Here is a 13,571-nt window from a genome sequence, read left to right as displayed (position 1 = left end):
GAACCTGACGGTTGAACCGGGAGGCCATTAGGTCCACGTCCGGAACTCCCCATCTGTCGCAGATCTGGTTGAAGACTTCCCGGTTGAGGGACCATTCTCCGGAGGCGAGGCCTTCCCTGCTGAGGAAGTCCGCCGCCCAATTGTCCACGCCTGGGATGTGTACCGCTGAGATCAGGGAGTGATGACACTCGGCCCAGTGCAAGATCTTCTTGACTTCTCGCATCGCCCCGACACTTCTTGTGCCGCCTTGGTGGTTGATGTACGCCACCGCCGTCGCATTGTCCGACTGGATCCTGACCGGGCAACCCTGTACGAGGTGCCGAAACTGCTGCAAGGCTAGCCGGATGGCTCTTATCTCCAAAATGTTGATCTGGAGGCAACTCTCTCTCGGTGACCATCGGCCCTGCGCTGTGTGATGTCGAAACACTGCTCCCCAGCCCTGGAGACTGGCGTCGGTGGTCACTATCTTCCAGTGGAGCGGGAGGAAAGACCTCCCTGATGCGAGGTTGCGCTGATTGAGCCACCAACGGAGGGAGTGGCGGGTCTCCGGCGAAAGATGAAACCTGCGGTCCAGAGAAAAGGGAGATCTGTCCCACTTCTTCAGCAAGGCCAGCTGGAGGGGTCGGAGATGGAACTGTGCAAAGGGTACCGCTTCCATCGCCGCCACCATACGACCGAGGACCCGCATGCCGAACCTGATGGACACTTGGCGCTGACGCCGGAGAGCGCGGAGTCCTCGTTGTAGGGAGGAGATCTTCTCCTGTGTGAGGAAAACTCGCCCTTGGATGGTATCGAATACCATGCCTAAAAAGGTGATCCGACGGGCCGGGATCAGAGAGGACTTCTTCCGATTTATCAGCCACCCTAACCGTGAAAGGGTGTCGATCGTGACCTGAACCCCAAGACGACAGTCCTCGAAGGAAGAGCCCTTTATCAACATATCGTCCAAGTACGGGATGACCATGACACCCCTGGCATGCAGGACGGACATGGCAGCAGCCATGATCTTCGTAAAGACCCTGGGTGCGGATGCGAGGCCGAAGGGAAGAGCCGTGAACTGGAAGTGATCTTCCGCTATCGCAAAGCGGAGGAACTATTGGTGAGAGGTGGCTATCGGGACGTGAAGATAGGCGTCTTGAATATCCAGCGATGCCAAGAATTCGCCTACCTCCATGGACGCGATGACGGACCGGAGTGACTCCATTCGAAACGGCCGAGTTCTCACCGACCTGTTCAGAAGCTTTAGGTCGAGGACGGGACGGACAGAGCCGTCATTTTTGGGGACCACGAAAAGGTTGGAATAGAACCCCTTGAAACGCTCTGCGGGAGGGACTGGTACCACGACTCCGGTTCGGAGGAGGGAGTCTATGGAGTGAAAGAACGCGCGAGCCCGCGCGGTAGACTCGGGAGGGCGAGATAGGAAAAAACGTCTCGGTGGCTTTGCCTCGAATTCTATTTTGTAGCCTGATGTGATGATCTCTCTGACCAAGGCATCGGCGGTCAGGGGGATCCACACATGCTGAAAACGAGACAGACGCCCTCCCACAAGTCTGGCGCTGTTGCGCGCCGACCGCGAGTCACTTGGATGAACGACGGCGGTAACCGGAAGAGGATCTCGTGGACTGGCGGGGGCGTGAACGCCAGGCGGGATTGGTCTTGAATGACGGGGGTCTTCCTGTCTCTCGGAGGAGAGCGGCTTTTCCGCGGCTGGGGATTGGAGCTGAAGCTGCGAAAGGGCCGGAAACGAGCGGTGGAGCGCCGATTCTGGAAGCGCTTGGGACGCAATTGGGGGAGAGATGTACTCTTTCCTCCCGTTGCATCGGAGATCAGCTGGTCCAGCCTATCTCCGAAGAGACGCTCCCCTAGGAAGGGCAGAGAAGTTAGTGACTTCTTAGAGGCCGCATCCGCGTTCCAGGACCGGAGCCAAAGGGCTCGACGGATGGCCACATTGTTGCTGGCGGCCTGGGTCGCGCAACTTGCAGACGCCAGGGCTGCATTGAGCAAGTACTCACCCGCGAGGGAAATCTGCGAGGCGATGGGAACCAGGTCCGGATTGGCAGGAATGGCGCGGAGACCGCAGCGTAGCGTGTCCGCTCAGGACATCAGGGCCTTCGCAACCCAAACCGAGGCGAAGGCCGGAGAGAGGGATGAGCCCGCTGCCTCGAAGGCGGAACGGGCCAACCTGTCAATAGTACGGTCCGTAGGGTCTTTGAGAGACGTACCGTTAGTGAGTGGAAGGACTGTGTGAGAAGACAGGCGGGAGATTGGGGGGTCGACCACAGGGGAACCTGCCCAATCCTTTCTAAGACCCTCAGGAAAGGGATAATGCAAATCGATGGACTTACCGCTGGTAAATACCCTGTCCGGCTGTTGCCTGTGGCTGCGCAGTAACTCAGCGAATTCTGGATGTCCGCTGAATGTGTTCTGGGCCCGCTTCACCCGCTTAAAGGAGATCTGGGTGCTCTGGGAGGAGACTGGGTCCACCTGTACCTTCAAGGTCTGGTTTACTGCTTCTATCAGGCTATTTACCATGTGCCGGATATCGGCCGCCTGCTCTGAGTCCTGCAGGGGTACCGCATCGGAATCATCCTCGGAGCAGTCAGAAGCCTCCCTGGAGGACTGACGGTCTGGACCTGGGGATGAAGGTGAAACCTGGGAAGAGTCTGAGGACGAGACCTGGCGGGTCCGTTTCTGAGCAGCAGAGGAGGACCCTGCAACGGGGCTCACCTGCTCCGGAGGCAATTGCGCCAGGTCTGCGGGAATCTGGGCGAGCGTCGGCAGCAGGCGTAGAGCTTGCGCGATGGTCCGAGAAGCCTCAGAGAGGGAATCTACGGACTGGGACAGGGACGCTAGCCAGTCGGGGGGGGGGCGGGACGCAGGGTCCTGCAGCATATGGCGCTGTGGCGTCTGCGGTATCAGAAACGTCGGCCGCGGAGTTCTGCGGAGGCTGCGCGTCTGTGGAACAGACGGAGCATAGTGGGGCGTCCTGACCCTGGGAAAATTTGGAGCTGCAGGAGGAGCATGCAAAAAATAGTGCAAAGGGGGCCTGCTTGGATTGGGTGGGCTTAGCCTTAGGCATGGTGCAAACAGGTACTCTCCCTGGTGGCTGCTAGGAAGGAGACAGGAGAGGGTTAACTCGTCCCTAAACTCAGAGAATGCTACCTAGTGAGGGCTACTCCTTAGGAGCAGAGCTTACCCAGGTCCTGCGTGCTGCCCACCAGTCCAGAAGTGGAGTCCAGGAATGAGCTGGCCAGAAAACTCAGAACGCCGGCGCGCTGCAGCCTCAGGGGACCAGAGGCAGGCTAAAATGGAGAGGGGACGCTGGAGGAGGCTGGGGGAGGAGCAGGATTCCGGCGCGAAAAAGCCAGGAGGATTTACAGCCCCCACCATCAGCCAGGAGGCAGAGCAGTGGGAGGTACAGAGGGAGACGACCGGCGGCCAATAGCGCTGCAGGGGGGCGTGGCTAGGACGCAGGAGCGACTAGGCCGAGACCGGGGACTAAATTTATGGAGAGGGCCGGGGGAAAGAGCAGGGAAGTCGGTCCTACCTGCAATCGGCGGCGCCGGCTCAGCGATGGATGCGGTGCAGGCAGGGCTCCCTGCCCTGCCTGTGAACAGCGCTGCTCGTCCAGGAAGGCTCCGGGGGAGAGCGTGCTGAGGCAGGGTAGTGGACATCATGATGGGGGCAGACAGCCCCCTATCACACACGCTGCGGAGGATCCATCCCTGCTGTACTCCCCTGTACGCCCTTTGGGGTGATACCTCAGGGCGAATCAGGGGTGCCCACAAAACAACCTGCCCACACGCGCACCCCCGGGAGTGGTACCACGGGGACGGGCGGGGGAGAGGGCCCCGACGTCTCAAGCCCCTGCGACCCTGGGGAGCGGTACCCACGGGGCTGCGGAGAATGAGTGAAGCGAATACCTGCAGAGAAGAAGACGACAGGTATGAGAGTGATGAGCGGCGCCGAAATAAAAGAAAAAAGCGCAAAAAAATACATGGCTGAGGGGGGCCGAGACGGCCCACATCAGCCTCCTACGACACTAAGCTAAAAACTGATCTGAGCCCGCCTCCGGCTCGGGGTGTATGCTGCTAGGGAGGAGCTAACTTTTTTATGTTTACTTAGTGTCAGCCTCCTAGTGACAGCAGCATAACCCATGGTCCTGTGTCCCCCAATGAAACGATAGAGAAATCCTGGTGGTTGGTCCCCTTTAAATGTGTTATACCAAGTTTGGAAGTGATCTCTTATCCATATGTTAAAAAGATAACTTTCCGGAGTGGTTTTCCCACTTGGACCGCCAGCAATCCTGAGAACAGATGTTTTGAAGACCCCCAAGTGAATGATGAAGTGGTTGATCTTATGCAGTTTCATTAATTCATTCACTACCTCTGGTGGTCCCATAGAAGAGTGGCAGAAGTGCACATGATCAACCATTGCTCCCTTTACAAGGGGCTCTGATTCTTGGGATCAGTGGGGGTTTCAGCATTTGGACCCCCTGAAATCGGAAGATATCCTCTATCCATAAAATTGGGGATAACTTCTACACCAGGTACAACACCATAAGCACAGATTACTATCCCAGACAGTGCAGGAGTTACTTAGCAGCAGCTGCCATTTGTAATATTCCATCAATCGCACAGTGCCTACAGTCAGCGTTACCTCCCCCGTGCTGTGTGAAGTATTGCTCCAGGTTATCACAGTCCACCTTAGTCCGGCAGAATATAATGGCCTGATCCATGTTATGCTCCTTGATGGCCTGTAGCGTGTATTCTCCCTTCAGGATCTTTATTGCTTCGGACATGGTTTCTGAAAAGCAAAAGCTGTGATAAGTCACACGCTCGCTGAATAATACTCAGTTGGATCATGTGTAAAGATTACCTGCAGAAGTGCCCCCGGGACGAGTGTTGTCTTTATCATGCACACCATCTGTCTGGAAGAGGAAGGAATAAAATGTATTACAAGATAGGAAGCATTTTTTATTTTACTTATGAGTGGGTCCATGATGGTCTTAAAATTTAAAAAAAAAAAAAAAAAAAAAATCACACACACAAACCCACCTACCATACCCCATCGTTCCTCTGCACCGCTATCCTTTTCATCACCTAGGTCTACTAGTTTCCTCTCCACGTCTGAGCCGGAAGAGGGAAAAAAGAGAATTTTGTTTACTTACCGTAAATTCTTTTTCTTATAGTTCTGTATTGGGAGACCCAGACCATGGGTGTTTAGCTTCTGCCTCCGGAGGACACACAAAGTACTACACCTAAAAGTGTAGCTCGTCCCTCTGAGCTTATACACCCCCTGGTGAGCCAGTCCCAGCCAGTTTAGTGCAAAAGCTGAAGGAGAATAGCCACCCACAAGTAGAACAGAGCAAGAGCCGAAACAACCGAAGACTCTGTCCACGACAACAGCCGGTGATAACACGCGGAACAAGGAAATTGCCAACAGGCAACAGGGAGGGTGCTGGGTCTCCCAAGACGGAACTATAAGAAAAAGAATTTACGGTAAGTAACAAAGAAGGGAATTTTGTTACTTACCGTAAATTCCTTTTCTTCTAGCTCCAATTGGGAGACCCAGACGATTGGGTGTATAGCTACTGCCTCCGGAGGCCACACAAAGCATTACACTAAAAAGTGTAAGGCCCCTCCCCTTCTGGCTATACACCCCCCGTGGGATCACGGGCTGCTCAGTTTTAGTGCCAAAGCAAGAAGGAGGAAAGCCAATAACTGGTTTAAACAAATTCAATCCGAAGAACATCGGAGAACTGAAAACCGTTCAACATGAACAACATGTGTACCCGAAAAAACCAAAAATCCCAAAGGAAACAGGGCGGGTGCTGGGTCTCCCAATTGGAGCTAGAAGAAAAGGAATTTACGGTAAGTAACAAAATTCCCTTCTTCTTCGGCGCTCCATTGGGAGACCCAGACGATTGGGACGTCCAAAAGCAGTCCCTGGGTGGGTAAATTAATACCTCATGTTAGAGCTGCAATAACAGCCCTTCCCTACGAGGAGGCAACCGCCGCCTGTAGGACTCTTCTACCTAGGCTGGCGTCCGCCGAAGCATAGGTATGCACCTGATAATGTTTGGTGAAAGTGTGCAGACTCGACCAGGTAGCTGCCTGGCACACCTGTTGAGCCGTAGCCTGGTGTCGTAATGCCCAGGACGCACCCACGGCTCTGGTAGAATGGGCCTTCAGCCCTGAAGGAACCGGAAGCCCGGCGGAACGGTAGGCTTCAAGGATTGGTTCCTTGATCCATCGAGCCAGGGTGGATTTGGAAGCCTGCGACCCTTTGCGCTGACCAGCGACAATGACAAAGAGTGCGTCCGAGCGGCGCAGGGGCGCCGTGCGGGAAATGTAGATTCTGAGTGCTCTCACCAGATCTAACAAATGTAAATCCTTTTCATACTGATGAACTGGATGAGTACAAAGAGAAGGTAAGGAGATATCCTGATTGAGATGAAAAGAGGATACCACCTTAGGGAGAAACTCCGGGATCGGACGCAGCACTACCTTGTCCTGGTGAAACACCAGGAAGGGAGCTTTAGATGACAGCGCTGCCAGTTCGGACACCCTCCGAAGAGACGTGACCGCTACTAGAAAGGCCACTTTCTGTGAGAGTCGAGAAAGTGAAACATCCCTCAGAGGCTCGAAGGGCGGCTTCTGGAGAGCAACTAGTACCCTGTTCAGATCCCATGGGTCTAACGGCCGTTTGTACGGAGGGACGATGTGACGAACTCCCTGCAGGAACGTGCGTACCTGAGGAAGTCGTGCTAGACGCTTTTGAAAAAATACAGATAGCGCTGAGACTTGCCCTTTAAGGGAGCCGAGCGACAAACCTTTTTCCAACCCAGACTGCAGGAAGGAAAGAAACGTAGGCAATGCAAATGGCCAGGGGGACACTCCCTGAGCAGAGCACCAGGATAAGAATATCTTCCACGTTCTGTGGTAGATCTTAGCAGACGTGGGCTTCCTAGCTTGTCTCATGGTGGCAACAACACCTTGAGATAATCCTGAAGACGCTAGGATCCAGGACTCAATGGCCACACAGTCAGGTTCAGGGCCGAAGAATTCAGATGGAAAAACGGCCCTTGTGACAGCAAGTCTGGTCGATCTGGCAGCGCCCACGGTTGTCCGACCGTGAGATGCCACAGATCCGGGTACCACGACCTTCTCGGCCAGTCTGGGGCGACGAGTATGACGCGGCGGCAATCGGACCTGATCTTGCGTAGCACTCTGGGCAAGAGTGCCAGAGGTGGAAACACATAGGGCAGCTGGAACTGCGACCAATCCTGCACTAAGGCGTCTGCCGCCAGAGCTCTTTGATCGCGAGACCGCGCCATGAAGGCCGGAACCTTGTTGTTGTGCCGAGACGCCATTAGGTCGACGTCCGGCATTCCCCAGCGGCGACAGATTTCCTGAAACACGTCCGGGTGAAGGGACCATTCCCCTGCATCCATACCCTGGCGACTGAGAAAGTCTGCTTCCCAGTTTTCTACGCCCGGGATGTGAACTGCGGATATGGTGGAGGCCGTGGCTTCCACCCACAGCAGAATCCGCCGGACTTCCTGGAAGGCTTGCCGACTGCGTGTCCCGCCTTGGTGGTTGATGTATGCCACCGCTGTTGAGTTGTCCGACTGAATTCGGATCTGCTTGCCTTCCAGCCACTGTTGGAAGGCCAGTAGGGCCAGATACACTGCCCTGATTTCCAGAACATTGATCTGAAGAGTGGACTCCTGCTGAGTCCACGTACCCTGAGCCCTGTGGTGGAGAAAAACTGCTCCCCACCCTGACAGACTCGCGTCTGTCGTGACCACCTCCCAGGAAGGGGGTAGGAAGGACCTTCCCTGTGATAATGAGGTGGGAAGAAGCCACCACTGAAGCGAGTCCTTGGCCGTCTGGGAGAGGAGGACTTTCTTGTCTAAGGACGTCGACCTCCCGTCCCATTGGCGGAGAATGTCCCATTGAAGTGGGCGCAGATGAAACTGGGCAAACGGAACTGCTTCCATTGCTGCCACCATCTTCCCCAGGAAGTGCATGAGGCGTCTTAAGGGGTGCGCTTGACCTTGAAGGAGAAACTGCACCCCTGTCTGTAGTGACCGCTGCTTGTCCAGCGGAAGCTTCACTACCGCTGAGAGAGTATGAAACTCCATGCCAAGGTATGTCAGTGATTGGGTCGGTGACAGGTTTGACTTTGAAAAGTTGATGATCCACCCAAAAGTCTGGAGAGTCTCCAGCGCAACGTTTAGGCTGTGTTGGCATGCCTCTTGAGAGGGTGCCTTGACAAGCAGATCGTCTAAGTAAGGGATCACCGAGTGTCCCTGAGAGTGCAAGACTGCTACCACTGCTGCCATGACCTTGGTGAAAACCCGTGGGGCTGTCGCCAGACCGAAGGGCAGGGCTACGAACTGAAGATGGTCGTCTTCCATCACGAAGCGTAGAAAACGCTGGTGCTCTGGAGCAATCGGCACGTGGAGATAAGCATCTTTGATGTGTATTGATGCTAGAAAATCTCCTTGAGACATTGAGGCAATGACGGAGCGGAGGGATTCCATCCGGAACCGCCTGGTTTTTACGTGCTTGTTGAGCAGTTTTAGGTCCAGAACAGGACGGAACGAGCCGTCCTTTTTTGGCACCACAAACAGATTGGAGTAAAAACCTTGACCTCGTTCCTGAAGAGGAACAGGGATCACCACTCCTTCTGCCCTTAGAGAGCATACCGCCTGCAGCCTGCAGAAGGGCATCGGTTCGGTCGGGATGTGGGGAAGTTCTGAAGAACCGAGGCGGAGGACGAGAACTGAACTCTATCCTGTACCCGTGAGATAAAACGTCTGTTACCCACCGGTCCTTGACCTGTGGCAGCCAAATGTCGCAAAAGCGGGAGAGTCTGCCACCGACCGATGATGCGGAGGGAGGAGGCCGAAAGTCATGAGGCAGCCGCCTTGGAAGCGGTTCCTCCTGTTGCTTTCTTTGGGCGTGAGTGAGCCCGCCAGGAATCTGAGCTCCTCTGCTCCTTCTGAGTCCCCTTGGACGAGGAGAATTGGGCCCTGCCCGAGCCTCGAAAGGACCGAAACCTCGACTGTCCTCTCCTCTGTTGAGGTTTGCTTGATCTGGGCTGGGGTAAGGAAGAATCCTTACCCTTGGACTGTTTAATGATTTCAGCCAATTGCTCACCAAACAGTCTGTCACCAGATAATGGCAAACTGGTTAAGCATTTTTTGGAAGCAGAATCTGCTTTCCATTCCTTTAACCACAAGGCTCTGCGCAAAACCACAGAGTTGGCGGACGCCATTGAGGTACGGCTCGTGGAGTCTAGGACCGCATTGATAGCGTAAGTCGCAAACGCAGACATTTGCGAGGTTAAGGACGCCACTTGCGGCACTGATGGACGTATGAGAGAGTCCACCTGCTCCAGACCAGCTGAAATAGCTTGGAGTGCCCACACGGCCGCGAATGCTGGAGCAAACGACGCGCCGATAGCTTCATAGACAGATTTCAACCAAAGGTCCATCTGTCTGTCATTGGCATCTTTTAGTGAAGCCCCATCTTCCACTGCAACTATGGACCTAGCCGCAAGCCTGGAGATTGGGGGGTCCACTTTTGGACACTGGGTCCAGCGCTTGACCACGTCAGGGGGAAAGGGATAACGTGTATCCTTAAGACGTTTGGAGAAACGCTTATCTGGATAAGCGTGGTGTTTCTGGACTGCTTCTCTGAAGTCAGAGTGGTCCAGAAAAGTACTCAATTTACGCTTGGGATACCTGAAATGGAATTTCTCCTGCTGTGCAGCTGCCTCCTCTGCTGAAGGGGCTGGGGGAGAAATATCCAACAGTCTATTGATGGCCGCTATAAGATCATTTACCATAGCGTCACCATCAGGAGTATCCAGATTGAGAGCGGTCTCAGGATTAGACTCCTGATCAGCTACCTCTGCCTCATCATACAGAGAAGTCTCTCGCTGAGACCCTGACCAGTGTGATGACGTCGAGGGTCTTTCCCAGCGAGCTCGCTTAGGCTGCCTGGGACTGTCGTCCGAGTCAGAGCCTTCAGCCTGTGATGCCTGAGACCCCCTTGTAGCTTATAAAGCCTGTGCCTTGGCACCCTTGCTTTTTGCGGATGACATGCTGTTGTCTCCTCAGAGCAATGGGGTATAAGCCAAGAAGCGACCGTACAGTGCAATATATAGGTACAGACAAAAAGTACACTAAATCACACTGTGGCACTAGTGGGGTCAGCACTTTTGTGCTGCTTACCGCCCGCTTACAGCGGGTGTGTGGTCGCCAGAATCCCTTGTCTGGGTCTCCCAGGGCTATGTCCGTTCTCCAGCTCAGACTGCATGCAGGAATGGCTGCCAGCGTCCTGTGAAGAGGGGCGGGCCGTGGGCGTGCTGCAGACAAGAGCGGGAAACTGGCGTCCCACTGTGCCGAGTCAGAGGGCTGGAGTATGTAAATAAGACTCCAGCCCTCGGCGCTGACTGATTGTACAGCGTCTCTCCCCTTCCGTGATTGACAGGGTTGGGGGCGGGAACGAAACGGAGCTAGGCCGCAAAAGCCGGGGACTAGATTTATGAGCGCTGCCGTCGTAAAAGCACGGTCAGCGCGAGTCCCCGGCGCACTACAAGTCTCAGCCGCGCCGCCGCTCCAGGGGCGGTCGGCGCGGTAGTTCCCAACACAGAAAGTCACTCAGCTAAGCTGTAGTGAAGACGACCCAGGCGCGCAGCGCTACTGTCCCCGGCGCACTAGCACACCCAGCAACTCTGGCGTGTGTCTGTGCCTGTCTGTACGGGGACACAGAGTACCTGAATGTTGCAGGACCTTGTCCCTGACGGCACTCAGCTCCGTATCCAGCAGGATCTCCGGGTCTGTGGATGGAGCCCGGCCTCAGAGTCTGGAGGCCGGTAAGATCCCACTTCCCCAGAGCCCTTCAGGGGGATGGGGAAGGAAAGCAGCATGTGGGCTCCAGCCTCCGTACCCGCAATGGGTACCTCAACCTTAACAAACACCGCCGACACAGAGTGGGGTGAGAAGGGAGCATGCTGGGGGCCCTAGTATGGGCCCTCTTTTCTTCCATCCGACATAGTCAGCAGCTGCTGCTGACTAAACAGTGGAGCTATGCGTGGATGTCTGACCTCCTTCGCACAAAGCTTGAAAACTGAGCAGCCCGTGATCCCACGGGGGGTGTATAGCCAGAAGGGGAGGGGCCTTACACTTTTTAGTGTAATGCTTTGTGTGGCCTCCGGAGGCAGTAGCTATACACCCAATCGTCTGGGTCTCCCAATGGAGCGCCGAAGAAATTCTCTTTTTCTTTATCGTTCCTTTGGGAGACCCAGACCTTGGGACGTTCCAAAGCAGTCCCTGGGTGGGAATAAACAGAAAAACTAAGTAGGCAGAACCTAACTTCACAAATGGGCGACAGCCGCCTGAAGGATGCGTCTGCCCAAGCTCGCATCTGCCTAAGCAAAAGCATGCACTTGGTAGTGCTTCGAGAAGGTATGCAGGCTAGTCCAAGTGGCAGCCTGACAGACTTGTTGAGCCGTAGCCTGGTGCCTAAAAGCCCAAGAGGCACCGACAGCTCTGGTCGAGTGTGCCTTGATCCCCGGCGGGGGAGGCACCCGAAATGGTCGACCGAATCCAACGGGATAAGGTCGGCTTAGAAGCAGGGAGGCCTTTGCGCCGACCTGTGGTTAGCACAAAAAGAGGGGTGCACCGCCTAATCGCAGCGGTGCGAGACACATAGATCCGGAGGGCACGCACCAGATCTAGAGTATGCAGCACTTTTTCAAAGCGATGAACAGGGGCCGGACAGAAGGAAGGTAAGGTAATGTCCTGGTTAAGGTGGAAGGGAGAGACCACCTTAGGAAGAAAGTCCGGAGTCGGACGGAGAACCACCTTGTCTTGATGAAAAACTAAAAAAGGTGACTCCGAGGAGAGCGCAGCCAAATCAGAGACTCTCCTGAGAGAAGTTATGGCAACCAGAAAAGCCACTTTCTGTGAAAGCCGATACAAAGAAACATCCCTAAGAGGCTCGAAGGGGGGCTTCTGCAAGACCGTGAGAACCAAGTTAAGGTCCCAGGGATCCAAGGGCCGCCGGTAAGGCGGAATGATGTGAGACGCGCCTTGCATGAAGGTGCGGACCTGAGACAGCCGAGCGAGACGCCGCTGGAACAGCACTGATAGAGCTGAAACTTGTCCCTTGAGAGAGTTGAGGGACAGTCCTAGCTGCAGACCGGACTGTAAAAAAGACAGAAGGGTCGGCAAGGAGAATGGCCAAGGAGGATGGTCGGTAGAGCGACACCAGGACAGGAAAATTTTCCAAGTCCTGTGATAGATCTTAGCGGAGGAAGACTTGCGGGCCCGAGTCATAGTGGAGATGACTTCAGGAGGAATACCAGAGGCCATCAAAGAGCCACGCCGTCAATTTGAGAGCCGCAGAATTCGGGCGGAAAAACGGACCTTGCGAGAGTAGGTCTGGACGATCCGGGAGATGCCACGGCAGCTCTAAGGACAGTTGGAGCAGGTCCGGATACCAAGCTCGCCTGGGCCAGTCCGGTGCAATGAGGATGACTCGACGGCCCTCCTTTCTGATCCTGCGCAGGACTCTGGGCAAAAGAGCTAGAGGGGGAAACACGTAGGACAGACGAAACTGGGACCAGTCCTGAACCAGAGCGTCCGCGGCGAAGGCCTGAGGATCGTGGGAGCGAGCCACGTAAACAGGAACCTTGTTGTTGTGACGGGATGCCATTAGGTCCACGTCCGGAGTGCCCTATTTGCGGCAGATCGACTGAAACACTGCCGGGTGCAGGGACCACTCGCCACCGTCCACGCTTTGACGGCTGAGATAATCTGCCTCCCAGTTGTCCACGCCTTGGATATGGACTGCGGATATGGTGGACCTGGAGTCCTCCGCCCATTGAAGAATGCGTTGTACCTCCATCATTGCCAGGCGGCTGCGTGTCCCGCCTTGATGATTGATGTAGGCAACCGCTGTCGCGTTGTCTGATTGGACTCGAATGTGCTGCCCGCCAGCAGATGGTGAAATGCTAGGAGAGCTAGAAGCACGGCTCTGGTTTCCAGCACATTGATTGAAAGGGCTGACTCGGACAGAGTCCAAGTGCCCTGCGCTCTGTGGTGGAGACATACCGCTCCCCAGCTGGATAGACTGGCATCCGTGGTGAGAATCACCCAGGACGGGGCCAAGGAGGAGCGCCCTTGGGACAGGGAGAGGGGCCGAAGCCACCACTGAAGGGAGCTCCTGGTCCGTGGCGACAGAGCCACTAACTTTTGTAAGGAGGAAGTCCGCTTGTCCCAACAGCGGAGAATGTCCAGCTGCAGGGGGCGCAGATGGAACTGGGCAAAGGGAACAGCCTCCATGGACGCCACCATTTGACCCAGCACCTGCATCAGACGCCTGAGAGTATAACGGCGGGGCCTCAGGAGAGAGCGCACCGCCAGCTGGAGTGACAGCTGTTTGTTTAAGGGCAACTTCACGAGTGCCGACAAAGTCTCGAACTGCATCCCTAGGTACGTGAGACTCTGGGTCGGAGTCAGAGTGGACTTGGGAAGATTGACAAGCCAC

General features: G+C 55.3%; 1 protein-coding gene across 1 annotated transcript in view; it reads right to left on the bottom strand.

Moving 5' to 3' along the window:
* The window catches only part of DDX1 (DEAD-box helicase 1), a 135,807-nt gene that overhangs the window by 33,278 nt on the left and 88,958 nt on the right, over positions 1-13,571 (bottom strand). The window contains exons 18-19 of the mRNA XM_075341125.1: positions 4,879-4,930; positions 4,660-4,806 (exon numbers count right to left, since the gene is read on the bottom strand). Of these exons, the coding sequence (XP_075197240.1) occupies positions 4,660-4,806; positions 4,879-4,930 (199 nt within the window). The remainder of the gene's footprint in view (positions 1-4,659; positions 4,807-4,878; positions 4,931-13,571) is intronic.

The sequence above is a fragment of the Anomaloglossus baeobatrachus genome, chromosome 3, assembly GCF_048569485.1.
Source record: "Anomaloglossus baeobatrachus isolate aAnoBae1 chromosome 3, aAnoBae1.hap1, whole genome shotgun sequence".
NCBI classification, from domain to species: Eukaryota; Metazoa; Chordata; class Amphibia; order Anura; family Aromobatidae; genus Anomaloglossus; species Anomaloglossus baeobatrachus.
The sequence above is the reverse complement of the archived record's forward strand: the minus strand, read 5'-3'. Positions and strand labels throughout refer to the sequence as shown.